The sequence below is a fragment of the Ursus arctos genome, unplaced genomic scaffold (assembly GCF_023065955.2).
Source record: "Ursus arctos isolate Adak ecotype North America unplaced genomic scaffold, UrsArc2.0 scaffold_23, whole genome shotgun sequence".
NCBI classification, from domain to species: Eukaryota; Metazoa; Chordata; class Mammalia; order Carnivora; family Ursidae; genus Ursus; species Ursus arctos.
This window is the reverse complement of record NW_026622908.1, coordinates 8276928-8299298: the sequence shown is the minus strand read 5'-3', so window position 1 is coordinate 8299298 and position 22371 is coordinate 8276928. Positions and strand designations below refer to the sequence as shown.

The 22371-nt window shown below is 47.4% G+C and overlaps 1 protein-coding gene across 7 annotated transcripts in view; it reads left to right on the top strand.

Annotated features, from left to right (window-relative positions):
• Positions 1–22371, top strand: part of SERGEF (secretion regulating guanine nucleotide exchange factor) — a 217328-nt gene that overhangs the window by 28078 nt on the left and 166879 nt on the right. For all 7 annotated transcript variants that reach the window (XR_008961034.1, XM_048214758.2, XM_048214753.2 and 4 more), the window contains one exon: positions 19156–19322. Coding sequence is in view for 6 of the 7 variants with exons in the window: in XM_048214758.2 (XP_048070715.1) it covers positions 19156–19322 (167 nt within the window). In the remaining variant the exon portion in view is untranslated. The remainder of the gene's footprint in view (positions 1–19155; positions 19323–22371) is intronic.

The following is a 22371-nucleotide window of genomic DNA, read 5'->3' as shown; positions in this document are numbered from 1 at the left end:
AAGGGACCAACTCTTAGCCACTGTCCTTTCTTGCTTCAAGTGTCACCGGCCAAGAGACATTTTATTGTATTTGATGTCTAAGCATTAGTGAAATCCAAGCCCAGCCATTGATTCACACTATTTTTTTTAAATTTATAAATATATCTCATGCTGATTTTTTTGTTTTGGGGCCAAGATCCTTTTTAGAATAGGGTGACAGTGTATATTACTCCATCTTCTTTGGGACCAAATATCGTGAAACCTCAACTGAGCTCAGGGAGATTCTGACCTCATGGGCTCTATTTAAAGCAGAGTTTTGGAATTCATGATGGTTGTGCTTTAGAACTCTGAAAACCCAATGGTTGAAAGTCAAAGCGAGCCCAAAGGACTATTTTGAAATGAATAACTTTGCTTATTATTAAAGTCATTCGTTTTTATCTGAGAATCCTTAGAATGTCAGGAATGGATGAGAACTTCGAGCTCATCTGGCCTGTCTCTGTCAGTTTAGAGATGGGGAAACTGAGGACTGACGGGGCGTGAGTGGAAGAGGTAGAGCAGAACTCAGGTCTCAAGGCTCTCCATGCAGTGCTCTCTCCACCTTGTCTCATCCTCTCCAGAGATGATGAGGAGATGTGGAGGACCTCACTAACCAACCCAGGGACCCGAGCCAGGAAGAGTAGTTTCTTCCGTACATGAAGTTCTGCTTCAAGAAAACACTGATTCTCACCTCAGGTGTGTAGCCATAGATTCCCTTAATGGGTTTGTGTGTGCAGTAGAAAGTAGGAGATGGTGCCCAGGAGCAAGGGTCAGGACGCCATGCCAGGGTTCACAGAAGCAGCTGCATTTCTGTTTGTGATAATACAGTAGCAATCATAGCTCTATGGATCACTTTTATTGCTATAAAGTGCTTTTGTATCCATTTCCTCAGGTGAAGCTGGCAAGATGGGTGTTATCCTTGTGTCACAGACAAGTATCTAATTGGTTAGCTGCATCGCCCTGGTTTACTAGACTGGCAGAACTAAAACTTGCACCCGGTCTTTTGTCCCCAAGCCTGCTACTTTCATTCCAAGTACGTATCTCAGAAGGCTCTAGCTCATTAACTGAACTCCTTTTGCTCTTCAGAGAAGCGTCTTTCTCCAATTTCTGCCAGTGATTCTTCCAAGCAATAGGGAAGGAAATTCTTAGTTATCCTTGATCCTTTGGCAGGTATTTGTGGAATGCTTACCTATATGTCTTTAACACTGTGCTACAGAATACAGGGGAATGTAAAATCCAGAACTACTTGGATGAACAGGTGAAATACTTAGTAGAAGAATAAAAAAGAATGATGTGGCGAAGAGTGAGAAGAGTGGCCCAGACACTGAAGGCTCTAGGGTTTCAGGGGAAGGAGAGGTCCATGTGGGTGAGGGTGGTCAGGGAAGGTCACGTTTTATTTTATTTATTTTTAAAAATTAAAAAAAAAAGATTTTATTTACTTATTTGTCAGAGAGAGAGGGAGAGTGCACAAGCAGGGGGAGTGGCAGGCGGAGGGAAAAGCAGGCTCCCCGCTGAGTAAGGAGACTGACTCTGGACTCAGTCCCAGGACCCTGGGATCATGACCTGAGCCAAAGGCAAACATTTAACCAACTGAGCCACCAGGCGTCCCAGGAAGGTCACATTTTAATGGATGGAGAGTTCGGGACTTGGTTCTCTTGATTTCTTTTTGTCCTCTGGCAAGACACAAAACTCCCTGGTCCCTTTCTTCCCCTCTGGGCAATAGGAGGTTGTATCTCTAGGGACCATTCCGACTCTGAAATTCTGTCCTATATTAAAATAAAACTGGCCTAAGGAAATAATTATGGAAGTATTGGAAGATTAACTATAACGCCATTCATTGCAGCCTAATTTATGACAACAAATGCGTGGATACAAAAGGGGTTGTAGGGGGACCAGTTAAATTATGATACAACCATATGTTAGAATATATAGTCATTAAATAGGATGTTTTAGGAGGATATTTAATAAAAAAAAGAAGGATATTTAATGACAGGAATATGCTGATGATATAGTAAGTGAAAAGAGTGGATTATAATAAATTACTACACTATAACTTCCAACTTTTCCTTTAAAAGAATGTTTGAATAGGAAAGACTAGAAGGAAATGTAGCAGAATTTTATCTCCGATTGGTGGAATTATGTGAGGCTTTTATTTTCTTTTATATTTTTATGCTGAATAGTTTGTAGTCTGATTATATCCTGCATAAGCATTAAGGTTAATGAATAAAATTTCTTGCCCCTTCGTGCAGGGAAGTAGCCCCTTCATCACTTCTGGGGTATGTGTCCTTGACAAATCGCCTTCACGGCTTCACTTGGGAGGTCGCATGGAAGAGAGGCAAGAGACTGTAGAAGGAGGCAGGAACGCGGAGATCTATTTTTGGCTTAGTCATGAGTCAGCTTTGTGACCTCAGACAAGTCCCTTCTGAACATCCCTGAGCCTTGGTTTCCTCATCGGAAGATGGGAGTTGGAGGTCACAAAAGATTCTTTGAGCTCCAAGATATACTTGCTCCTCAAGATAGAATTTCTCCACTGTCGTGGCACTGGCTCAAGGCCGCATTAGTTCCTGGTGTCCTTGCTTTTTTTCCTGCTCCTTTGCACTGGGTGCAAGCCGACTTTTCCTGTTCAGAGTTCAGGGTGGGATTGAATGGAGTTTGTTGATAGGGCTTGGAGCTGAGAGGGTGTAGTGACCGCATTACACCACTAGAGGGAAGCATTGTTTGATTGCTTCCCCTTTTCCACTGTCCCTATCTGCTCTGCCGGTGAAGAATAGCCTTGATTTGCCCTGATTGGGTTTCAAATTCTAGAATCTTAGAACTATAAGGACTTTGAGGATCATCTAGTAGAACCCCCATTATGCTGCAAATGTGAGATAATAGAGGCCAGAAAAGGCAAGTGACCTATTTAAAGCCACACAGAATGTTTTCTTAGGGTCTGAACTAAAGGGTTTAGGAGAAGGCTGCAGACAGAGCGAAAAATGTGGTCAGTTGAGTCCACAAAATGTGGACAGTTCCCGCGATTGTGCAGGAATCTGAGAGATCTGCCTGGATGCACCTTTACGGAGCTGCTCTGGCCAGGTGCTGAGAGGTCTGGAGATAGAGAAGAAGAGACATGACTCTACCCCGAGGAGCCTGTGTCTGGTGGGGGAAGCACATGCAGACACATGTTGCTACCCCAGTGTGTCTTCCTCATCTTCTGGTGGTGTGCCCAGCATGGGATCTGCTCTGGGTGGTAACTTGGAGGCTGGCTTATGGAAGGCCTAGCAGGTGTCCTCGTGACTGATGCCCTCCAAGGTTAGGAGATAGATACCCCGGGCACCTACAGTTTGTTATTTCCAGTGCATTTCTTCAAGCAGTGCTCACATGTTCCCATGTCCTGTCTTACCCTTTCTTGAAGTTTGCAAGGAATCCTGACAGTTTATTTCCCACCTTTGAAAGGCTTTGTTTCCTTGGTCCTGGGCTGACTTTATTTTTGGTTTGCAGGGTGCCCCCCAGCCCTAAGCATTGTGGTAAAGTGGAACTGTGGGCTGGTCTGGGAGCCAGGCAGCTGTGCGACCTTGGGCAGTTCCTTCCTGTCTTTGAGCAGGGAGGTCAGGCTCTCAACTGCCATAGTGTCATCTCTGCTAGAGAGATGAAGTTCTGGCATTATTTTTGGTTTTTGTGTTTGGCAGTGAATACCCATTGATCTGTGGTCATGGAAATGTGGTGTCCAGCTGAAGCAGAAGCAAGATTCATGCTTTGAAGCGGGATCATTTGAATAAGGGGCTTTCTGGGGGGCCTGGCCAAAGCCAAGGGCGGCTGGGCCCAGAGGGCCACCAGATGGCAGCAGTGGGCAGGCAGACAGCCTTGGGGTGAGATGGGTAAGGGCCAGCATCCAGAGTCAGAATTAGCAAGGTCAGAGCTGGAAGGACCCCTAGAGGTCATCCAGGCCCTCTTTTCATGGATGGGAGAACTCAGACCCAAAGAAGGAAGAGGTTACCTAAGGTCTTGCTGTGAGTTAATACCTGATTGTCTCCTTGCCCGTGAGAAGAACTGAGATTGTTTTGGCCTCTAGCTGGCTGCCCCCCAGGAGAGCCAGGAGACAAGGGTCTGGGCCCTGGGCCAGTGAGCCAGAGGTGGGAAGGGAAGAGGACAGCAGTTAAGTGTCCTGCCTTGATCCTGGTTTCTTTGAGCGTCTGGTCCTAATCATTTTCATCCTTGCACCTGCAGTAAGGGCCATGCCTGGTATCTTTTCTGTTCCTGCCTGTGTGCCCAGCTCTCCTCTGGACCAGAGCCCTCTTGTCAGGCTGGGCCATGATGGGATCTCCCTCAAGCGTCATCTCACAGCCCCCACCACACCCAACAGATGGGTAGGCCCAGGGCTTTATGCTATAATAAGACACTAGTTAACATAGTTGGTTGAACAAAAAAAATATTGTTTTAATTTCCAAGGGTGTCCACGTAGGGCAGGGAACCAGTCTTTGCCAAGCACGTTCCATGTACTAGGTGCTCTGCCACTTACATGCTGCCATTTACATACTCCTCCTAACTCTGTATTCCTCCTAACCCTTGCATTCCAAGTGAGGAAATGAAGGCTCAGAGAGGCTGAGTGGTTTGTCCAAAGTAACATAGCCAGTTAAGCAAAGCAGTCCCTTGAACCAAGCTCTGTTTGATGTCACAGGTGACCTCATTTTATTTCATCATGCTATTCCCCCACGGAGACTGTGCTGGAAATGTGGCAGGCGACTGTCAGGCTGCAGAACAGGGAGGAACTCATACTGTTCTCTCTTTCCGGGAGTAGGGGAGTTACGGTGGGGGGGCCGCTGGGAAGGAGGCCTTAGGAGCAGTGAAGGGGGGCAGTCACGGGGCAGGTTCGGGGGGTGGCTGAGGGGATGTGGAATACCTTTGCTCTCTGTGCCTGTGCTCCAGTGCTTCCCTGTGCCAGGAGTGCGCGTCTGTGTCCCCGCGAAGCTGTTGCCACACTTGGGCTCCTTCTGCCCACGGTCATCTCACACAGAGGCGCTCCTTATCCACCACCACCCTCTCAGCACGCTCCTCTCCCTGCCTGGCTTTATTTGTCACGATAGCAGTTCTCACTGCGCGGAACCCTGGTATCTCTGTTCACTTACTTGTCACCGTCTCCTCAGCAAATGTGAGCCCTGCCAGGGGCAGGGTTTGTGCTGCGTTATTCACCTCTGCATCTCGCCGGGCACAGAGGCGAGGCTCAGTGAGTGGGAATTGCACGGAATGGCTGCAGCTTTTGGACGTGGAAGCTGTGCCATTTCAGGGGCCTGTGCTCAGGAGACCCGGCCGGTGGCCCTGCTCTCTTCCCGCCGCCTCGGAGGAGCCCAGGGCGGAGAGCCTCCGCTCCCCGGGGCTGACAGTGATGCCTGCTGCTGCATGGTGTTTGGGCCAGCTTTGCCCCTGCACTTCTGTGAGGCCTTGCCTTGGGTCCTTGGTTTCTGCACTTGTCCACGGTGGGTGGGAACACCAGCCACTGTGTGAGCTCACCAGATGGTTCTGGGAAGGGCTCAGAGGTCCCAGGCAGAGGGCTCGATTTCCATTCAAGGAATCCTTCTCCTCTTTCCTGGTGGGGATTGATTTATTCCAGGAGCTCTCTCAAAGTGAGCATTAAGTGACTGGCCTGTAATTTCGCCATCATTTTTAGGTTCTTGACAGATGGCACTGCGCGTGCCCTTTCTCAGGGGACCTTGCCTGTCTCATGGGAGCTCTCAGTAATCATAGTGACAGCCAGTGCCTTAAAGTGCTCTCGGATGTGTGCCAAGATGAAAGTGGCCCATTTTGAGGAATCTTGGGTCAGCTTTTTCCTAATCCGAGAGTGACTTTTTACTTTACGAGGAAGCCTCATGTGGCCAAAAGAGCCTGAAGAACCAGGTTGAAGCTCTGTTTGGCTGCTTTTTGGCTGTGTGATCTTAGGCAAGTCACATAACCTCTCTAGGCCTGAATTTCCGCATCTGTTAAATGAACATCATGATCTCTAATTTGTCTGCCTCACAGGGATATATTATGTCATTCGCTCATTCACACATTCCTTTTTCACTCCTTTACTCGATTATTCAATAAATATTCGTTGAAGAGGCACAGGTGAGGGGAGGGCACTCTAGGCAGAAGGAATACTGGAAACAAAGGTGTAGAAGTGGGAGGTGCCCCTTGGCGTAGTTTGCTTGGCTAGGGGCCAGAGAAGCCGAAGGGACTGGAATCATTCAAGTGTACTAGACATGGGTCCTTATTCAGGCCTCACGTGTGAGCCATGGAAGGAGCAGCTGAAGGTTTCTGTGGGGGTAGGGGGTGGTGGTGACAAATAGGAACGATGAAAGAAAGGCCAGGCCTCAGGGTGGCTCTCGCAGGCTCCTGGGCTACAGCCTCACGCTGGCCTGCCTCAGGCCTCATGTCCGTGGCTGATTTTTAGGTCCTTTGGCCCTATCCCCCATGAGCTAGGTGACCAGCGGAATGCACAAGATTGGTAGGGATGGAGTTATCTGGCTCATTGGTCTGTCTTCTGGGGAGCTGTCCCAGGCCACATGAAGGTCGCTTAGGAGGAAGCCATCATGTTGCCTTCAATAGGCCTAAAAATGAGCAGCTTGGGGGCTTCTCCCACACCTGCCTGAGGCAATGGAGGTGTGTGGGGAAGGGCTGCTCACCTTTACCAAAGACACACTGGTATGCCAGGCGTTTGCCAGGCTTGACAGAATCATCTGTTTGCACAGAGTTTGCTGAGGAAGGCTCACTCCCGTTTCACATGGCAGGAACCTAAAGGGAGACTAAGAGATGTGGGCTCCCCCTCCCTAGTGACTGAGCCATACTCTGCTCCGCGTGCAGTGGGGGCTCAGCAGCACCTCCTGGTCAGCTCGAGGCTGTGGTGAGGGTCAGATAAGACCCAGGGTGTGAAAGCACTTTGTGGGCTAGGAATTGTTGTGTGCACGGGCAGGGAGTCACGGTAGTACCGCCTCCCAGTGAAGTTATTTGAGATTTGCTTGGGTCCTTCCTGCTTGGGCTGATAGAAGGTTCCAGCCTTTGGTTTCTCCTCTCCTTGCACTTTCTTCCAGCCAGTCCCAGAGTCAGTGGCTCCACTTACCCCTTCTCCCTTTTAAGCCCACAAATCTGAAGGACTGTTCTTTTTTTTTTTTTTTTTAAAGAAAATTAACCCTGTAGTACAACAGTAACATCAAAGTGAGCTTACCTTTTTTTTTTTTTTTTTTTTTTTTTGCCATTTTGGTGAAAGCAGTAATAAGTCACAGAATTTTAATGCTGGAGGGGGCCGTCTTCTTAGTTGGGAACCTGGGAAGGCAGTTACACAGCTAATGGGGGCAGAGCTAGGACTGGAACCCAGTGGGACCCTGGCCCGGGGCCTCTTTAGTGCCCCACATCGCCCCTCTTAAGGGAGACTTCAAGTGCTTCATCGCCTTTCTGGAGGAAGAATCCAGCTTAATAAATTTCATTACACCAGCCCCTTTATGTAACAGGGCTGTTTCCGGGTCCTGGCAGATGGTCCATAGTAACAGTGCTTTGCTGATTTGGTTGGAGCTGATCCTATGAAATGAAAAATCCTGTGTAGCAGATGCCTTTCCCAGTCCCTGGCCATGGAAAAGTCAGCCTCTCCAGGGAAGGCACTGTAGCTTTGGTTACTTCCCGTCTCTGGTGTGATTAGAGGTGAATACCACCGGTGGGAGACTTAAACCGTGTCAGCTTTTCACAGGAGGTCACACTGGTGACTTAGAGTTTCTTGGCAGGTGGGGTGCTGGTAAAGGGTGTTTCTTCTGGTGCTGGAGGGACAGATGGGAGCGGGGAGCAGAGTGGGAGGGAGATGAGCAGATGTGGAAGGGAAGGAAGGACAGGCTGTCCCACCATGTATCTGGCCTGGTGGACCTTCACACTTAGGAGGCCATGCACTTCCAGATGAGTGGCTTGAATTTAACTGCCACGTTCGTCACACACGTCAGCCTTGACCATGGACTTGGATCTCAGGCCTCCCCCAACCCCTTGCATTGAAATTATTGGGCCTCCAGGTCTCCTGATTCTCTTGTCTTTCCTGGTGAGTGCTTGATCAGAATGGATTCTCCTCAGTGGCCTCCTCTGGTCATGCTCATTAGCGACACCACTTGATGCAAGTGGGAAATCCCCAAGCCATTGTCTGTGAAGTGGACGTCACTTCCAAGGGCCTCTCCTGACCTTGTCCTGCTGCTCAGTTCTTGCCCTTAAAGGGTCCTCACACGAGGGGTTGGGAGAGTGCTTCCCTATTCGAGAGTGCAGCTTTGTTAGGACACCTGTCATGAAGAGCCTGGAAGAGTTTCCCCGGGGGTGGGGTTGAAGGAAAATTGAGAGGCACCAGGCTAAGTCATGTCCTAAGACATTCTCGCTGGTGGAGCATGCGCTGACTGGCATCCCAGGATAGGCTCCCTCCCCTCCTTGCTCCTGCCCCTGCTGAATTATATGCCCCTTGAAAGAGTGGGGGCGACCTTTGTCTCCCCTGTTTGAAGATGTTAAACTGGGCCTCTCATGAACAGAAAGCCAGTTTCTCTTTGGAGTGCAAGCAGTGTTTCTGGGGGGTTCTGGGATCTCTTGGGATTTCCGAGCTGGAGCCCTGGCTTCTTCCTTAACAGCTTTAACACCCAGGTGAGGTTTGCTGGCTTCCCATCCCAGTTTATGGTTTGTCTCTGGTCCTGCTCCTGCAGGGCCTCGGGGTGGGCTGCAGGGGGAGCTGCGTTCCCGCAGCCAGGGGCTGGGATTTCACCGGCCTGGAGCGTTCCTCTCTGCAGGCTGGCGTGCTTGGGAACTGCGGCTTTCCTCGGCAAACCAGCCTCTCAGGTCTCATTTCCAGCTCCAGCCTCCAGCTTGGGCATTGTGAGTCATCAGCAGCAGCAGAAAACGCGGCCTCACCAACAGCTGGGTGCAGCGCCTGGCCTTTTTTTCCCTTCTTTTTTGGTAACTTCATAGAGACGGAAGCTGCTGCTGACCTTTTGTAATGGACAGTGACTGAAGGTGGAGTCCAGGGCTGGGGCGGCAGCTCTAGGTAGGGAGAGGAGGAACCCCGAGGAGATGGGGTAGGAATATGTGTCTTTTTGCCCCCCAGCCCTTGGGCCTCCCAGGAAGTCATCCCAGGGAGAAAGGCAGTGAGGGGCTGTGCGGGCCTCACCTGTCTCTCTTCTCTGCCAAGAAGCCCAGAAAGCTTTCGCTGATGCAGGTAGCAGTGGGAGCTGTGAGAGGTTGACTGAAAGAAAGAGACTTCTTTCAGAAACCTTGGACAGGATGGAGTAGAAGTCAGGGTGGCCTGGGTTCTAGTCTTGCTTTGCCTCTAACTCACTATTTACCATTGGGTAAGCAAGTCACGTTCCTTACTGGGCCTCCCTTTTCCCAGCCAGAAGCGGATGGATGGTTGAGTTAGAGTGCTCTGAGGTCGTTCCTTCCTGCTGCAAGTGAGTTTGTCACCAATGTAAAGAATTTTGAGCCTTGATCCCATGACCATCTTGAACATCGGAAACTTGTAGCTACTTCCCCAGCGCTCATGGCATGAGGACATAGGCATGACTCCTACCCTCTGAGAACTTACAGGCTGTCTTCTTCTTTCCTCGGCCCACGAGGCAGTACAGAGTCTGCTGGGAAGCAGGGAAGTGGGATTCTGGTTCTGGCTCTGCCAAAACACATCGTGTGTCCTTGGGCAAATCACTCCTCTCCTTCAGCCTCCTTTTCATTTTCTGTAAAGTCAAGGGATTAGATTCGCTTCTTGGCTTCACCTCCCCCCACCCCGTTCCCCTGCCCCCACCTCCACTTGAGCCTCCTACCAGCTCTTCTGCAGGGCGTGATTCTTAGCTGCAGAAGCCCTGGGGTATAGTTTCCTTTCTAGCTGGGAGGGAGAGAAGCAAGATTATTTTTTTAATTACGCAGCTAAGATTAGGCAGCAATCTGCATTTTAAAATGTTATTAATAAGAGTCTAAAAGTGTGTTAAGAAACTCTGGAGTTTGAATGTGACATGAGCTGGGAAACATCTGCAGAGCCTCCAGCCTTCCCCAGAGAATTTTCTCCAGGCGCTAAGCTAGTGCTGGGTGTGACCATTAGCCTCTTGTATGCCCAGATTCCTGGAGGAGCAGGGAACCCAGGCATCCAGCCAAAGCAGCCCCCTGAGAGCAGGGGCTCATGGCCCAGCCTCTCCTGATGGTTCTTTGCAATCTGGCTTTAGACAAAGAGTGATGGTCATGGTATTAATAATGCCTCTGTTGTAGTTTACAAAGTATTTTCCTGTTTGTCTCCCTTACTTTTCATCACAGTCCTGAGAGGTAGTTAGAGCAAGTTTCATTGCCCCCTCAGTTGGCTGAGTTCTCTTAAAGATTCTTCCTTTAAGCAAGGCGGTGTGTCACAGAGGAAAAGCCCCAGATGGGAAGTTGGGAGCTGGGTGCTGGTCCTGGGCCTCCACCGCCCTCCCTAGCTCTGCCTGTCCCCTTTCCCTACTGTGTGTTCTCTAGAGCACTTAGAGTCATTTGCCAGGGCATATGTTTTATACGGTTTTCGGTCAATTGCCTGTCTTACCCTCCTGCCCCCAACCCCGTTTGAATATTAGCTCCATGAGGGAAGAGAGTTCTGTAGCCCCTAGTACCTGGGACAGCACCCAGCATATAGAAAGTGGGCAATAATGTTGTGTTGAGAATTGTGAATACCTGGCTCTGCTTCTAAGTAGTCATTGTGACTTGGAAAAGTTATTTTCTTCAGTTTTGTCTTCTCTTTGGGGGAGTTGGATGGGATGGTCTCTGATGTCCTTGGTGGCATACAAAAGTCCACGGTAAGCGCGATGCCTAGACCTCTTTTTTTTCAATGAACATTGAGCACCCGCTCTGGGTCAGGCCTTGTGCTGGGTGCTGGGAGGAATATAGAAAAAATAAAAAAGGATCACTGCTCTTCACCCCTTAGTGGGTGTGATGGTTAATTTAATGTGTCACCTTGACTGGGCCATGAGGTGTCCAGATATTTGGTTAACATTATTTTGAGTATGTCTGTGAGGGTGTTTTTGGGCGAGATTAACATTTACATCATGGACTGAGTACAGTTGGCCCTCCCTAATATGAGTGGGCCTCTTCCAATCAACTGAAGGCCTGAATAGAACAAGTAAGTCCTTTTTTCCCCGAGTGAGAGGGACTTCTCTTGCTGCTGTCCTTCTGGGACATTAGCTCTTCCTGCTTGACAGCCTTTGAGCTGAGACATTGGCTCTGCAGATTTTGGACTTGCCAGCTTCCATAATCATGTAAGCCAGTTCCTTATACATCTCTCTCTCTCTATCCTCTTAGTTCTGTTTCCTGGAGAACCTTGACTAATACAGAGGGCGACATAAGACCTGTCATCAAAGAATCTTGCATTTGGTGGCATAGAATAGTTGTTGGAACAAGGTACGAGCATCATGCCAGTGGCTCCTAAAGGAAGGGATGTTGGAACAAGAGGATGACGGGGGCTTTAGGGAGGCAGTGGCGTTCGAGCCAGGCCCTGAAGGGTGAGAAGGATTTCTGGAGGTAGAACGAGCAAAGCCCACAGGCCTTATGCGTTGACCAGCATTGCAGGCTGGAGCCCAGCATGACCCTAAAGCCTGGGAGGGAGGAAGTGAGGTATGCCCTTGACAGAGGGGCAGGCGTCCAGCATGGAGAGAACAGAGGGATGGTGTGGAAGGCCAAGGAACCTCTTAAACAAACTAGGACCCAGTTTGGGAGAAGAAACCATTCCTTCCCTGCTTTTGTCTGGGAAGCCCCAGCCCTGCGTGGTATAGATAGTCCTGTAGCTGGTCTGGGGCCTCCTCAGGGTGCGTCTGTCTTGACTTCTATTACCAGTGCTCCCGATTTGATAGCTAATAGAGTCAGTGATGAAAAAAATGGAGCAGCTGCGTGGAATGCCTGGCGTGTTGTGGGCTTCTGATCTTTGCCATGTAGGCCAAGGAGGAAGCTCGCTCAGTCACTCAGCAGTCAGGCTCTTTGTGTCCCTGTGACCCTGAACAACCTCCAGAAGTCCTTGGGAATGTTCCCTTTTGAAGAGACCGTGTGACCCAGGGAAAAGCAGTATGTTCTCTGCAGGGCAGTGACTGGGGGCCCCATCGCTGGTGCCACCAAGCTGTCCCACTGACAGCAGCAGGAGCCCGAGCTTGAGACCTCAGCTCTCCTGTGCTTTAAGTTCTCCGCCTGTAATTTGAGGATTATAATGCCTACTCATGAGGTGTTTCTGTGGACTAAATGGGAGAGTTTAGCATAAAAGAAGAGTCCTCAGAATATTAGCTACTATTATTATTATCATCATACCTTTGCAGCATACGAGCTGTGTGATCTTGAGCAAGTCATTCAACTTCTGTGATCTGTTTCTTTATCTGTAAGAGGGGGTTCACACCAACCATTCAGGGCTGATTAAAGTAGATGACTTAATGGCAGTGCCTAAAGTCGAGTTTTACCCAGAGTCAGTTCTCTGTAGAAGTCTCCCCAGTACCCTACCTTTTGTTCATTCTCTCTCCATTTCAGTTGGGCAGCCCATGTTTGGAAACTTTATTCCTGCATTAACTTCAAAAATTTTAAACCTTTTATTGGAGATGTCATCCATGATACAACTTTGGAAACTAAGGAAATTTTGCTAAGGAATAACAGGATATATAGTCAATCCCAGTCTTCAGTTAAATTGTTAGCTATATGAGTGGTCCTTTTTTTTTTTTTTTTAAAGATTTTATTTATTTATTTGAGAGAGAGCAAGTGAGCACAAGCAGGGGGAGCAACTGGCAGAGGGAGAGGGAGAAGCAGGCTCCCACCTGAGCAAGGAGCCCAACATGGGGCTTGATCCCAGGACCCTGGGATCACGACCCGAGCCAAAGGCAGACGCTTAATTGACTGAGCTGCCCAGGCGCCCCAGGAGTGGTCTTTTATATTAAAGCTGATGCTTTATTTTAGGACACTGGTCAGACTAAATATTCTAAGGATGCCAATAAAATTGGACTGTACGCCACTCATTTTGACAGTGAAGATTTTTAGACATCGTCATTGAAGTGTAGCTCAGGAACGTCTCAGAGACCATCTAACCCAGTCCTCTTATTTTATGGTTGGGAAGAGTAGACCCCTGGAGGAGAAGGGACCTGCTCAAGATCACATAGCCTAAAAGAAGCCAGGAGTAGGATCCAGGTCTTCTTCCAGGTTAAAGCTTCCTCTCCTTCCCCACTTCTCTCTTCTCTTTCCGTAGCTTCCATTTATTGGTATCACACTGTACTTCAGAGGCCTCTGATGTGCCGGATACTATGCTCGAATCTTACAAAAATCCAAAATTCCAAGATGGAACCTTCAATGCTCTTTTGCTTCTTTGGTTGTCCATAGAGACATTGACCCTAAGACATTGGTAGGTGGGCGTTGGCTGAGAAGATCTGACAAATTGGTAGACATTGTGAGTGGATACTGGAAATTCTTGATAGGGCTATGGCGGTGAGCCTGGAGAATGAGAGAACTAGTGGCTAACATTACTTCGTTGCATACTTTTTGCAAAAATATCCTTACAACAACCCTAGAAGTAGATGTTATTATTTCTGTTTTATAAATGTTGAGTAATTTGCTCAAGATTATGGAAGCAATGAATGATAAAATCCAGTAGTTAATTTCATTTGTTTATTCTGGCAACAAATATTCATCAAGTATCTGCTTTGTGCTGGGCATTGTTCTAGGATGCAGGGGTGAGCGAAACCAGACAATCCCCGAAGCCACAGAGCTCACTCTCTGGAGGGGAGGCAGACGTTAATCAAAAGTCTTCCTAATGAGTGTACATTTATAAACTGAGAGAAGCGCCCCAAGATGAGGAACGTGGTTCTCCCAGATTGTTGCACAGAGGAACCTGGTCTGGATGGAGGGCTCACAGAGTTGAAGAGGCAGTAGGAGTTGACTAGGTGAAGGGGATTGGGGTGGTAGAGACAGCCAGGGACAGAGGGGAGTGGCATAGCCGCCCAGTGGAAGAGTGGCAGGGCACATTCATGCACACTCATAGCCTGGTGTGACCGCTTCTGCCACCTGTGCCCTGAGCGCTCTCCCTTTCCACTCTCCTCCTCCCGTGGGAAGATTAAGCTGGCAGACGCCAGTTTGATCTGCGTGTGACCAATCCTTGGTTGTTGTCATCTGCACCTTTTTATAAAATCTCTGTCCACGTGGCAGAACGAAGAATGAGTTACAGAAATCAGGTTCTTAGACTTCACAGACTTAGAATTAATAACCTGAGAGTAACTGATGTTTGTCAGCAGATGAATTATAAATGTCACAAACTCCTAGCTAGAGAGCGGCTCACTTCTTACCTTTGTGTGTGCTCTACAAGGGTTCCTATCACCCTGGAATATGCTACGGGAGGGACTAAGGGGCTATATGGCCTTTTCTCTGCCTTGACCCAGGGGTGTGCTTTTTATAACATCTACCTCTGCTGACTCCCTCTGATACCTTCAATGACACTCTGTTCCCTTTTGGGACAGTCTCTTAAGAAGTGTAAATGTTCCTTCTATTACACTGTAATCCATCTTCCTCTCACCTTCAGGACCCCTTTCCCTGGAATGGGGTAGAAATTCCCCTTCCCTGAAGAGCTGGAGTGGCTTCTTACCTGCCTTTACCACCATTCCAAACAGCCCTCTGATGGATGCTGAAGGAAGCTGCCCCCTTGAATATTCACTAGCCCCCCAGCCTCCTGACCCCCTCTGCCCCTGCCAGGGCTTTGCAAAGAATTGTCTTTATCCTCACTTACTTCCTCATTGTTTCTTTTTTTTTTTTTTTTTTAAAGATTGTATTTATTTATTTGAGAGAGAGAGAGAGAGAGTGAGAGAGAGCTTGTGGGCAGGTGGGGGGAGGTGAGGGCCAGAAGGAGAGGTGGAAGCAGACTCCTTGCTGAGCAGGGAGGGCATGGGGCTTGCTCCCAGGACCCTGGGATCATGACCTGAGCCTAAGGCAGAGGCTTAACCATCTGAGCCACCCAGGTGCCCCACTTCCTCTTTATTTATATTTGACTCTTTGATAAGATGTTTGCAAAAGGCCTCCAAAGAGTTAAATCATTTAGTAATGAAATAATATTTCATGATTCCCATTGATGGGACTGCAGATCTGGCGTCTTTGCCCTTTTGTCTAGTTCTTTTAATGGCACCACCACCTTCCCACCAACGTTGAAATCCCGAGATTTCAGAGTGGTGTTCATCTCCTCCTGTTCCCTTTCTCTGACATCGATGTGGTGCCAAGCCTTGCAGATTCTTACCTTGTTCCCCTGTGACTTCAGCCTTAGGTTCACCCTGATCTGTCTCAGCTTGTGTAATTGTAGTGACTTTCTTCCTTCCCTTTCGCTTACTACTGCTGTGCCTTTGGGTAAGTGCCTAGTTCCTTGTGCATTAATGGAGCTGGGAAGAGTGATACACAGGATACCAGAGAGAGAATGCTTAGACCAGTACATAGCACACAGTAGGTGTGACACAAGTGTTAGCTATGAATATTCTTATTACTGGCCCTCCCCCTTTATCAGATGCGCCATCCCCAAATATTTCTCTGACCAGGCCCCACCCCTGCGCCCAGTCTGCAGTCTCACCATGGTCTAGTTAGCAGCAGTTCCTAAAGTGAGCATGTGAGAACAATTGCCGGGGTGTGGGATGAACAAATTATGATTTCTTTTATGTATTTTTAATCTCATTCTTTTAAATTTTCTACTTTGTGAGTATATTTTACACTGTATATATTTAAATAAGGGTATATATGTAATTGGTGTATGTATATAATACAAGTGTATATTTCAATAAATAGATGACTGTGTATGTGTATGCCGGTGTATATGTGTGTATACATATATATGGTATGTCAACAAATATTTTACTCATAAGGGGGTGCAAGCCAGCAAGTTTGGACTGGTCTAGAAGGTGAGATCCAGACTCCAAGCCTGGCATTTCCCTGTGGTGAACCCAGCCTGCAGTCCTGACTCACCTTGCAGTCCCTCTTCCTCGTGGCCCTCCCTCTCCCCCTGCCCCACCTTGTGCCTTTTGGTTCTGTCATCGCTCGTGCCTTCTCCCCACTCCTAGAATATTCTACCTCATTCTCCCATTTTCTTTTCCTATCTAGAAGTTCACCTTCAGTGTCACTTGTTCTGTCAAGCCTGCCAGGACGATTCCAGCCTGAAATCCTCCAAGGTCCTTAGGCATTCTTTGTCAATGGTACTTGGCTCCTGTTGTGTTCTGTGTTGTGTTGGGATCTTTTGCCGCCTATACCTAACGTCTTGGCTCCATAGTGATCTTATGTTAATTCGCACATGGACCTGCCTTGAAATGATATTTTATTTGCTGACTTTATTTTCTGCTGTTGGTCCTTTTTCTCATTTATCTGAAGACATACACCTATACTTTTTGGATGACATTAATGTATGTATCTTTTATCACAGTAATACATAATTCTTGACTATAAGGAAAAATTCATTTGTTACATTCTGAATCTCCTTGGATTTGACAGCATGCTTCTGCTTGAGACGTTTTTGTCGACAGCGCCTTAGTGAACATTTTTTGTATGTGGATTCATTGTTTTCTTTTTAGTCCAGATGACCTAAAGTCATCATTCTTGTGTTAAATGCCTTTATTTCAGCACTTAGAGTCCTGAGTTCTGCAAGGTGTCCTGGGAAGTGAGTGGGGTACACAGAACATACCCGTTCGATCTGGACTTTCCCCCTCCTCAAATACTGTTAGGACTTGACAGCAACTGAGCAGTCATTGGAGCTACCAGTGGTCTTGGAGTCAGAAAACACAGGTTTTAATCTTGATTCTACCACCTGCTGGTTGTTTGGTCTTGACCAAGTCATTTAATGTCATCTGTGAAATAAGTTTAGTAGACCTTATTTTGTAGAGCTATTTTGAGGATTAATTGAGATAGTGGCTCTGAATGTGCCGGGCACCTAGGAAGTGGTCAATAAGTGTCTGTTTAAAAGACAAGGAAAAATAAGAATCTTCTGTGTCTTCTGTGAGCCTTCTGATGCAGGGTATGTTTTGGGGAGAAACAGACAGCTTCAGAGAATGTACCTTCCTGACTGAGCAAACTTAGGCAGGAGAGTGAAGGCCGGACATCCAGTCAGCCTGATTTTTGGGCTTGTCTCTAATAGAATGTCTGTGGCCTCCTCAGGGAACATGAGAATTAATTAGTTAATCTTTGTAAAGTGCTTTGAAGGTGAAAAGTGCTATGTAAGTAGAATGGTTGAATTGCTATTGGAGATGGAATAATGGCGGCACCATATCCTGGCAGTCTTGCCTGCCTTGGACATCAATAATCAATAGGAGAGAAGATTCTAAGATGTTTTACTTGATAAGAGAGGATTCATTGTGGGATTTGTGATAACGTAGTTCTTTGATTGTCTTGCAGATAGCAACTTGCCAGTTCTTTCCAGCAGAAGAATGTAGGGTCAGTTAAGAAGTAACAGTCTCATCCTCTAGCTTCTCGGGACTCTCCTTTCTAGGGCAGTCTGGTTATATGTCCTACCCAGCTCAAGTAGAGTGACAGTTTGCTAGTTTTGGTTGCTTTGTGGGTCCTGGGCACATGGGCTTTTTTGTGGGTCCTACAGAAGTGAGAGAAGAGTGTTGAGTGCTGGTATTGGTTATCCATTGATACAGACCTTGTGTGAATAAACAATACAGAATGGTGCCATGGGCTAGTAGAAGGAGATGTGGCTTAGCTGTGTCACTGTGGGCTGGTCACTTCTCTGAACCTTAACTTCTCACCTGGTAAATGGGGACGTAGTAGTTGATGAGTACAGTAATAAAGGTGGCCCACAGGAGGGTGGGTTTCATCCTTTCTGTGAGGGATTGAGGGGTCAGAAAAGGTTTCAGGGAACAGGTGGTACGTGAGCTGCACTGTGCAGGTAGAGCCGTAGTTGATTAATTGAATAATGTAAGGACAGGGCATCCGCGGCGAAAGGAACAACACGTGTGAGGCCATGAAATAGCACATCTGAGTGGACCCACTCCCGGTTCCTGTCGTATACCTGCTACCCCATGGGCTGCACAGACTTTGTTCCCTCTGTGAGGAAGCTCAGAACTTCTTATGAACTCCTTGGTATCTAGGTGGTGTCCGTGAGCAGACTAATCTTCTGAACTGCATCCCTTCAGTATTCTGACATTTCCCCCATGAGTCTGTGGTTTATTGTAGCTGACACTATAAACCGTATGTTGGATATGGGGCCAGATGAAGCTTTGATACTAAACACAGTAGTATCATAGTAGTAGATTTGTCTAGAATTTAATATGCATTGCTTGGTGTTTTGTCTCTTAAGCAAAGTTTTTCTTTGTTAAAATAAACATGTATAAAGAATTTATACAGCGCACATGGTTATGCATATTTATTGCAGAGAATCTGTTAATAATCTATGCCTCATCAGATTTTGCATTTCTGTTGAAATAACAAATGTGGCACTTGGTACAACTGAATGAGTTTGGTGAATTTTTTCTTATCTGGGAGAAGAAAGGCATTTCTCTTTTTCCAAACTCCATTTTCTTCAATCATCTTCTGCGCTGGCCAGCTTCCCAGGTGGTGCGCCTGGGGGACTGAGGCTTTCCTGGCTGTAAGTGATTTTGTCTTTTTTCCCTTCTCTCACTCCCTCCCTTCCAGCACACATAGACACTTGCCTTGGGACTATGAGAATTGCTCGTTTGGGTAAGAGCATAGACTCTGAAGGTCCTCTTGTTGTTATATGGAGAAAAAACACACAAAACTGGACATTAATTGCGCTAGGAGGAAGGTGCTAAGAGATTGTGGCATGGGGCAAGGCAGAAGCCTCGAGAACTTCAAGGTGGCTGACGGCCTGGGAGCAGACATCTGGGTGAAGCGCAAGGAGGGTTGGAGAGGCCATAAGGTGTGGTCAAAGAGTTCCCTGTCACCCTGTGCCTGTCAAAACACAGGCACACGGGCTTTGAAATCTGCCTCCACTGGAATCCAGCTCTGGTGTCCACGGCTTGTTTGATCTTGGTCATGCCATTTCACCCCTCCGAACCTCAGTCCCCACGTCTGTGAAAGTGTGAATAGTTGTGCTCTCCCTACAGGAAGAGAGGATGGCTCCTGGCAGCTGGTACTAAACTAAATGTTCACACTTCCTCTTGTAATTCATTGCCTGCCCATGAGAGCATAGCTGTGGAATGTAACCTTAATTCAACTAATGTTTGTTTTTAGAAACTGGGAAGGTGTTTACCTGGGGCCGAGCGGACTATGGTCAACTAGGGAGGAAGTTGGAGTCTCATGAAGATTGGAAACTACAAAATCAGGATCCGTCGCACCCCTGCTCAGGACCTCAGAAGAGCATGCCTTCCTCTCTGCATTGCTTAACAGGAGCAGCTGAGGTAGGAAGTGACTTTCCATTAGAAGTGATGCATCTCTTTTCCTTGTCTTGCATTGAAGCGTTTACTGTGGGCCTACTATGTGTTTCCAGTGGAGACATTGTGGTGGGTTCCATGCAGGACTCTGAAGGGGTCCTCGCCTCAAGTTCCTTAGGGTCCAATATGGTAGAAAAGGTAGAAAATCTGGATAACTGTACTGCAAGGAAGACTGTATGTAGCTCCTTTAGAGAGATTCCAAGTACTCTGGGTCTGCTGCAAAGAGTGAGAGATGAATTCAGGTTCTGGGGATTGGGTTAGGCCAGTATCACAGAGGACATGGCTTTGAGCTGTGCCTGGGAGGATGGGTCAGACTCCAGCAAGCAGCTGTAAGAAAGAGGAGGACTTTCAGGTAGGTACAATAGCAGGAACAGGGTGAAGCGAAGAAAGTGTTCGGTGGACCATGGTGGTACAGTTTGGCTAGAGCATGGGGTGTCTGTGGAGGTGAATATGAGGTAGTATCAGAAAGAGGGTTGGAACCTGACGAAGAGGGCCTTTATACTGAGCTGAGTATTCTGCACTTCTGTTTATATTTCCCAGTGTGGAAGATATTGTAGTTCAGTTCCTTATTCAAGCCCTTTTAATTCCCTGAAATGTCTTGAATTTCTACATTTAAGGCAGGAGTCTTAATTTCTCCAGGGTGTGTGTTTCTGTTACTAAATTTTACTTTACTGCTGTCCTTAAAAAAAAGAAAAGCCTAGGTTTTCTGAGAAGAATGAGGAAGGCCACGTAGGAAATGTGCCTCTGAACCCAAGTTGGCTTAATGAAGGAATTCAGTCTTCATTCAGAGTCTGTCAAAAAAATTAATAAGCTAGCGAGACTTCTGTAATTAGCATCAGACTAATTACAACCCTCTTCATACCTAGAGGGCTTCCCTTCCCCCGGGGCCCGCCTGGCCTCCTCCTTCCGGGTATGTAGGACGGTTCTCAGTTTTTGCTTCACATCCCAGACCTGCTCCTCCTGGGCCTTTCCTTAGTGCTGGGGTTAAGTCTGTCTGTCTTTCTCACTCTTTCTTTCTTTAATTGAAAAGGCACTCATTTAACAAAACCACAAAGGCAATTTAGACATGGTAATAATAATGATAATGGTAATGATAATATTAATAATAACAATAGAAAATCCCTCCCTAACCTTAACTGCCCTCACAGCTGCATTCCTTTCTGCACGCACACGGACCCCCTTTATAAATTTAGAGCGCTGGCGCTGATGACGTTTGAATTCAGTCTTCATTTATTTGCTCACAAATGCTTTGCTTTTTTCTTCCTGATTTCTAAGGTCATTTAAAATGGGCCATGGAACATTATATGAGTCAGAGGTTCTGGGATTTTCCAAACTATTCTTTGAATGTTGGACATTTATCTCATTTCCTCTTTTTTGTCACCGTGGTGGACTCTGCAGTGAACACCCTTTTGAACTGTTTCTTTAAGATACAGTCTTGGGGATGAAATTGCAGGGGCAAAGGCCATGAACATCTTTATGACTTTTGCTGTATTTCTCTAGATTCTGTTTGAAAGAAGTTGACTCTCCCAGCTGCGAGTGAGGGAATGCACTATTTTCGCTAGTATTGTCTGCTTAGCCAGTGAAGGTGCCGAGGGCTTGGTACCGAGTGCTTTAGACCCTTTCCTCTTCTCTGTCTTTCTCAGAACATTTAAGACTTTGTGGTCGGGTTAGCATAGCAGAGGCCCAGAGGCTTCATGGATTTTTCTGAGTCTCTGGTTTCATTGGCAAGACGAGGACCATAATGCCTACCACAAAATGTCATCAATGAGGACTACACACAGGGTTCTTGGCATGCGGCTGGCACTCGGTAACTGTTGGGCCCTTTCTCCTCTTTGCCCTTTAATACCGTGTGGTGGCCGTTGTGTGTAGCACTGTGACAGATATGGCCAGTGCACATCTATAGCCTAAGAGGCTGACATCGAAGTGACTTTGGTTAGCTTCTTGGCGGGGCCGAGGAGTTGGCTTGAGCCCTGAGCCTTGAGGCAGCTTCGTTTTAGTGCTCACTCCATGTCTGCTCCAGTCTCTGGGGTGCTGGTGTGTATACTTGCCAGTCTCACTGCAGGTTCAAACCCCGGGCTGTCTCCTTTTGGTAAATTTGGTCTGGGAATTATCCCTGCTGTCGATGTTCAGGTCAGACCTGTCAGGCATTTATTTGCCTGAGGCCCAGAGCTGGGCCAGGGGGCAGCTCTAAGCTGCTAGGAGTGGATTCATCTTGGAAAAGATAAAAAGCTCTAATAAATTAGGTGTTGCCCTGGCAGGGGCTTGACCAGGGAGGTCCAGGGACACCTGGGGAGCAGGAACAGCCTTGAACTAAGCTAATAATTCGTGACCTTCAAGGAATCGAGTGTGGCCCATGGCTGACCAGTTGCCTTCTTCCATGTGCAAGGGATAAACAGAGTGAGGAGCGAGGTGTCTGGGATCCAGAGTGACAGCCACACAGAAGGGAGAAACACAGGTGGTATAAGCATCACTTTTTGTGAACAAAGGAAAGCAAATAAACACAATGTAACTTGGTGGTTATTGTGGACCAGGCAGCATACTAAAAACTTTACATGTATTATTTCATCCTCACAATAAATTTGGGTGCGAGTGTTATAATCGCTGCTTTATGAGTAAGGAGACTTAGGCTCAGGATGGGTAGGTCACTGGCCCCAGATCACACAGTAGATAAACAGTGGGGCTGGGACTTGAACTTGAGTATTTGAAGCTCACATATTTTCTGTATAGATGAAGTTGCATCTGTCCTTTTGCATATGTATCCTCACTTGGATAACAGTTCCGGGAGTCTGGGAGGCAGTCTCTGGTCCCCTGAGAGTCTCAGTTCTTTCTTCTGAGCCATGTCTCATCTCCAGCCTGAGAAAGACTTTGAGATTGTAGCCCTGGCAGGCCTTTCTTTAATATTCTTACAGTGGTGAAGACTGTGTGTTTCATGCTCTATCAGCTTGGCCTTGGATACTCGGCCCCTCTAGCCACTCTTGGAAAATTTCAGGTGTAGCAGAATAATCGGGATTAATCC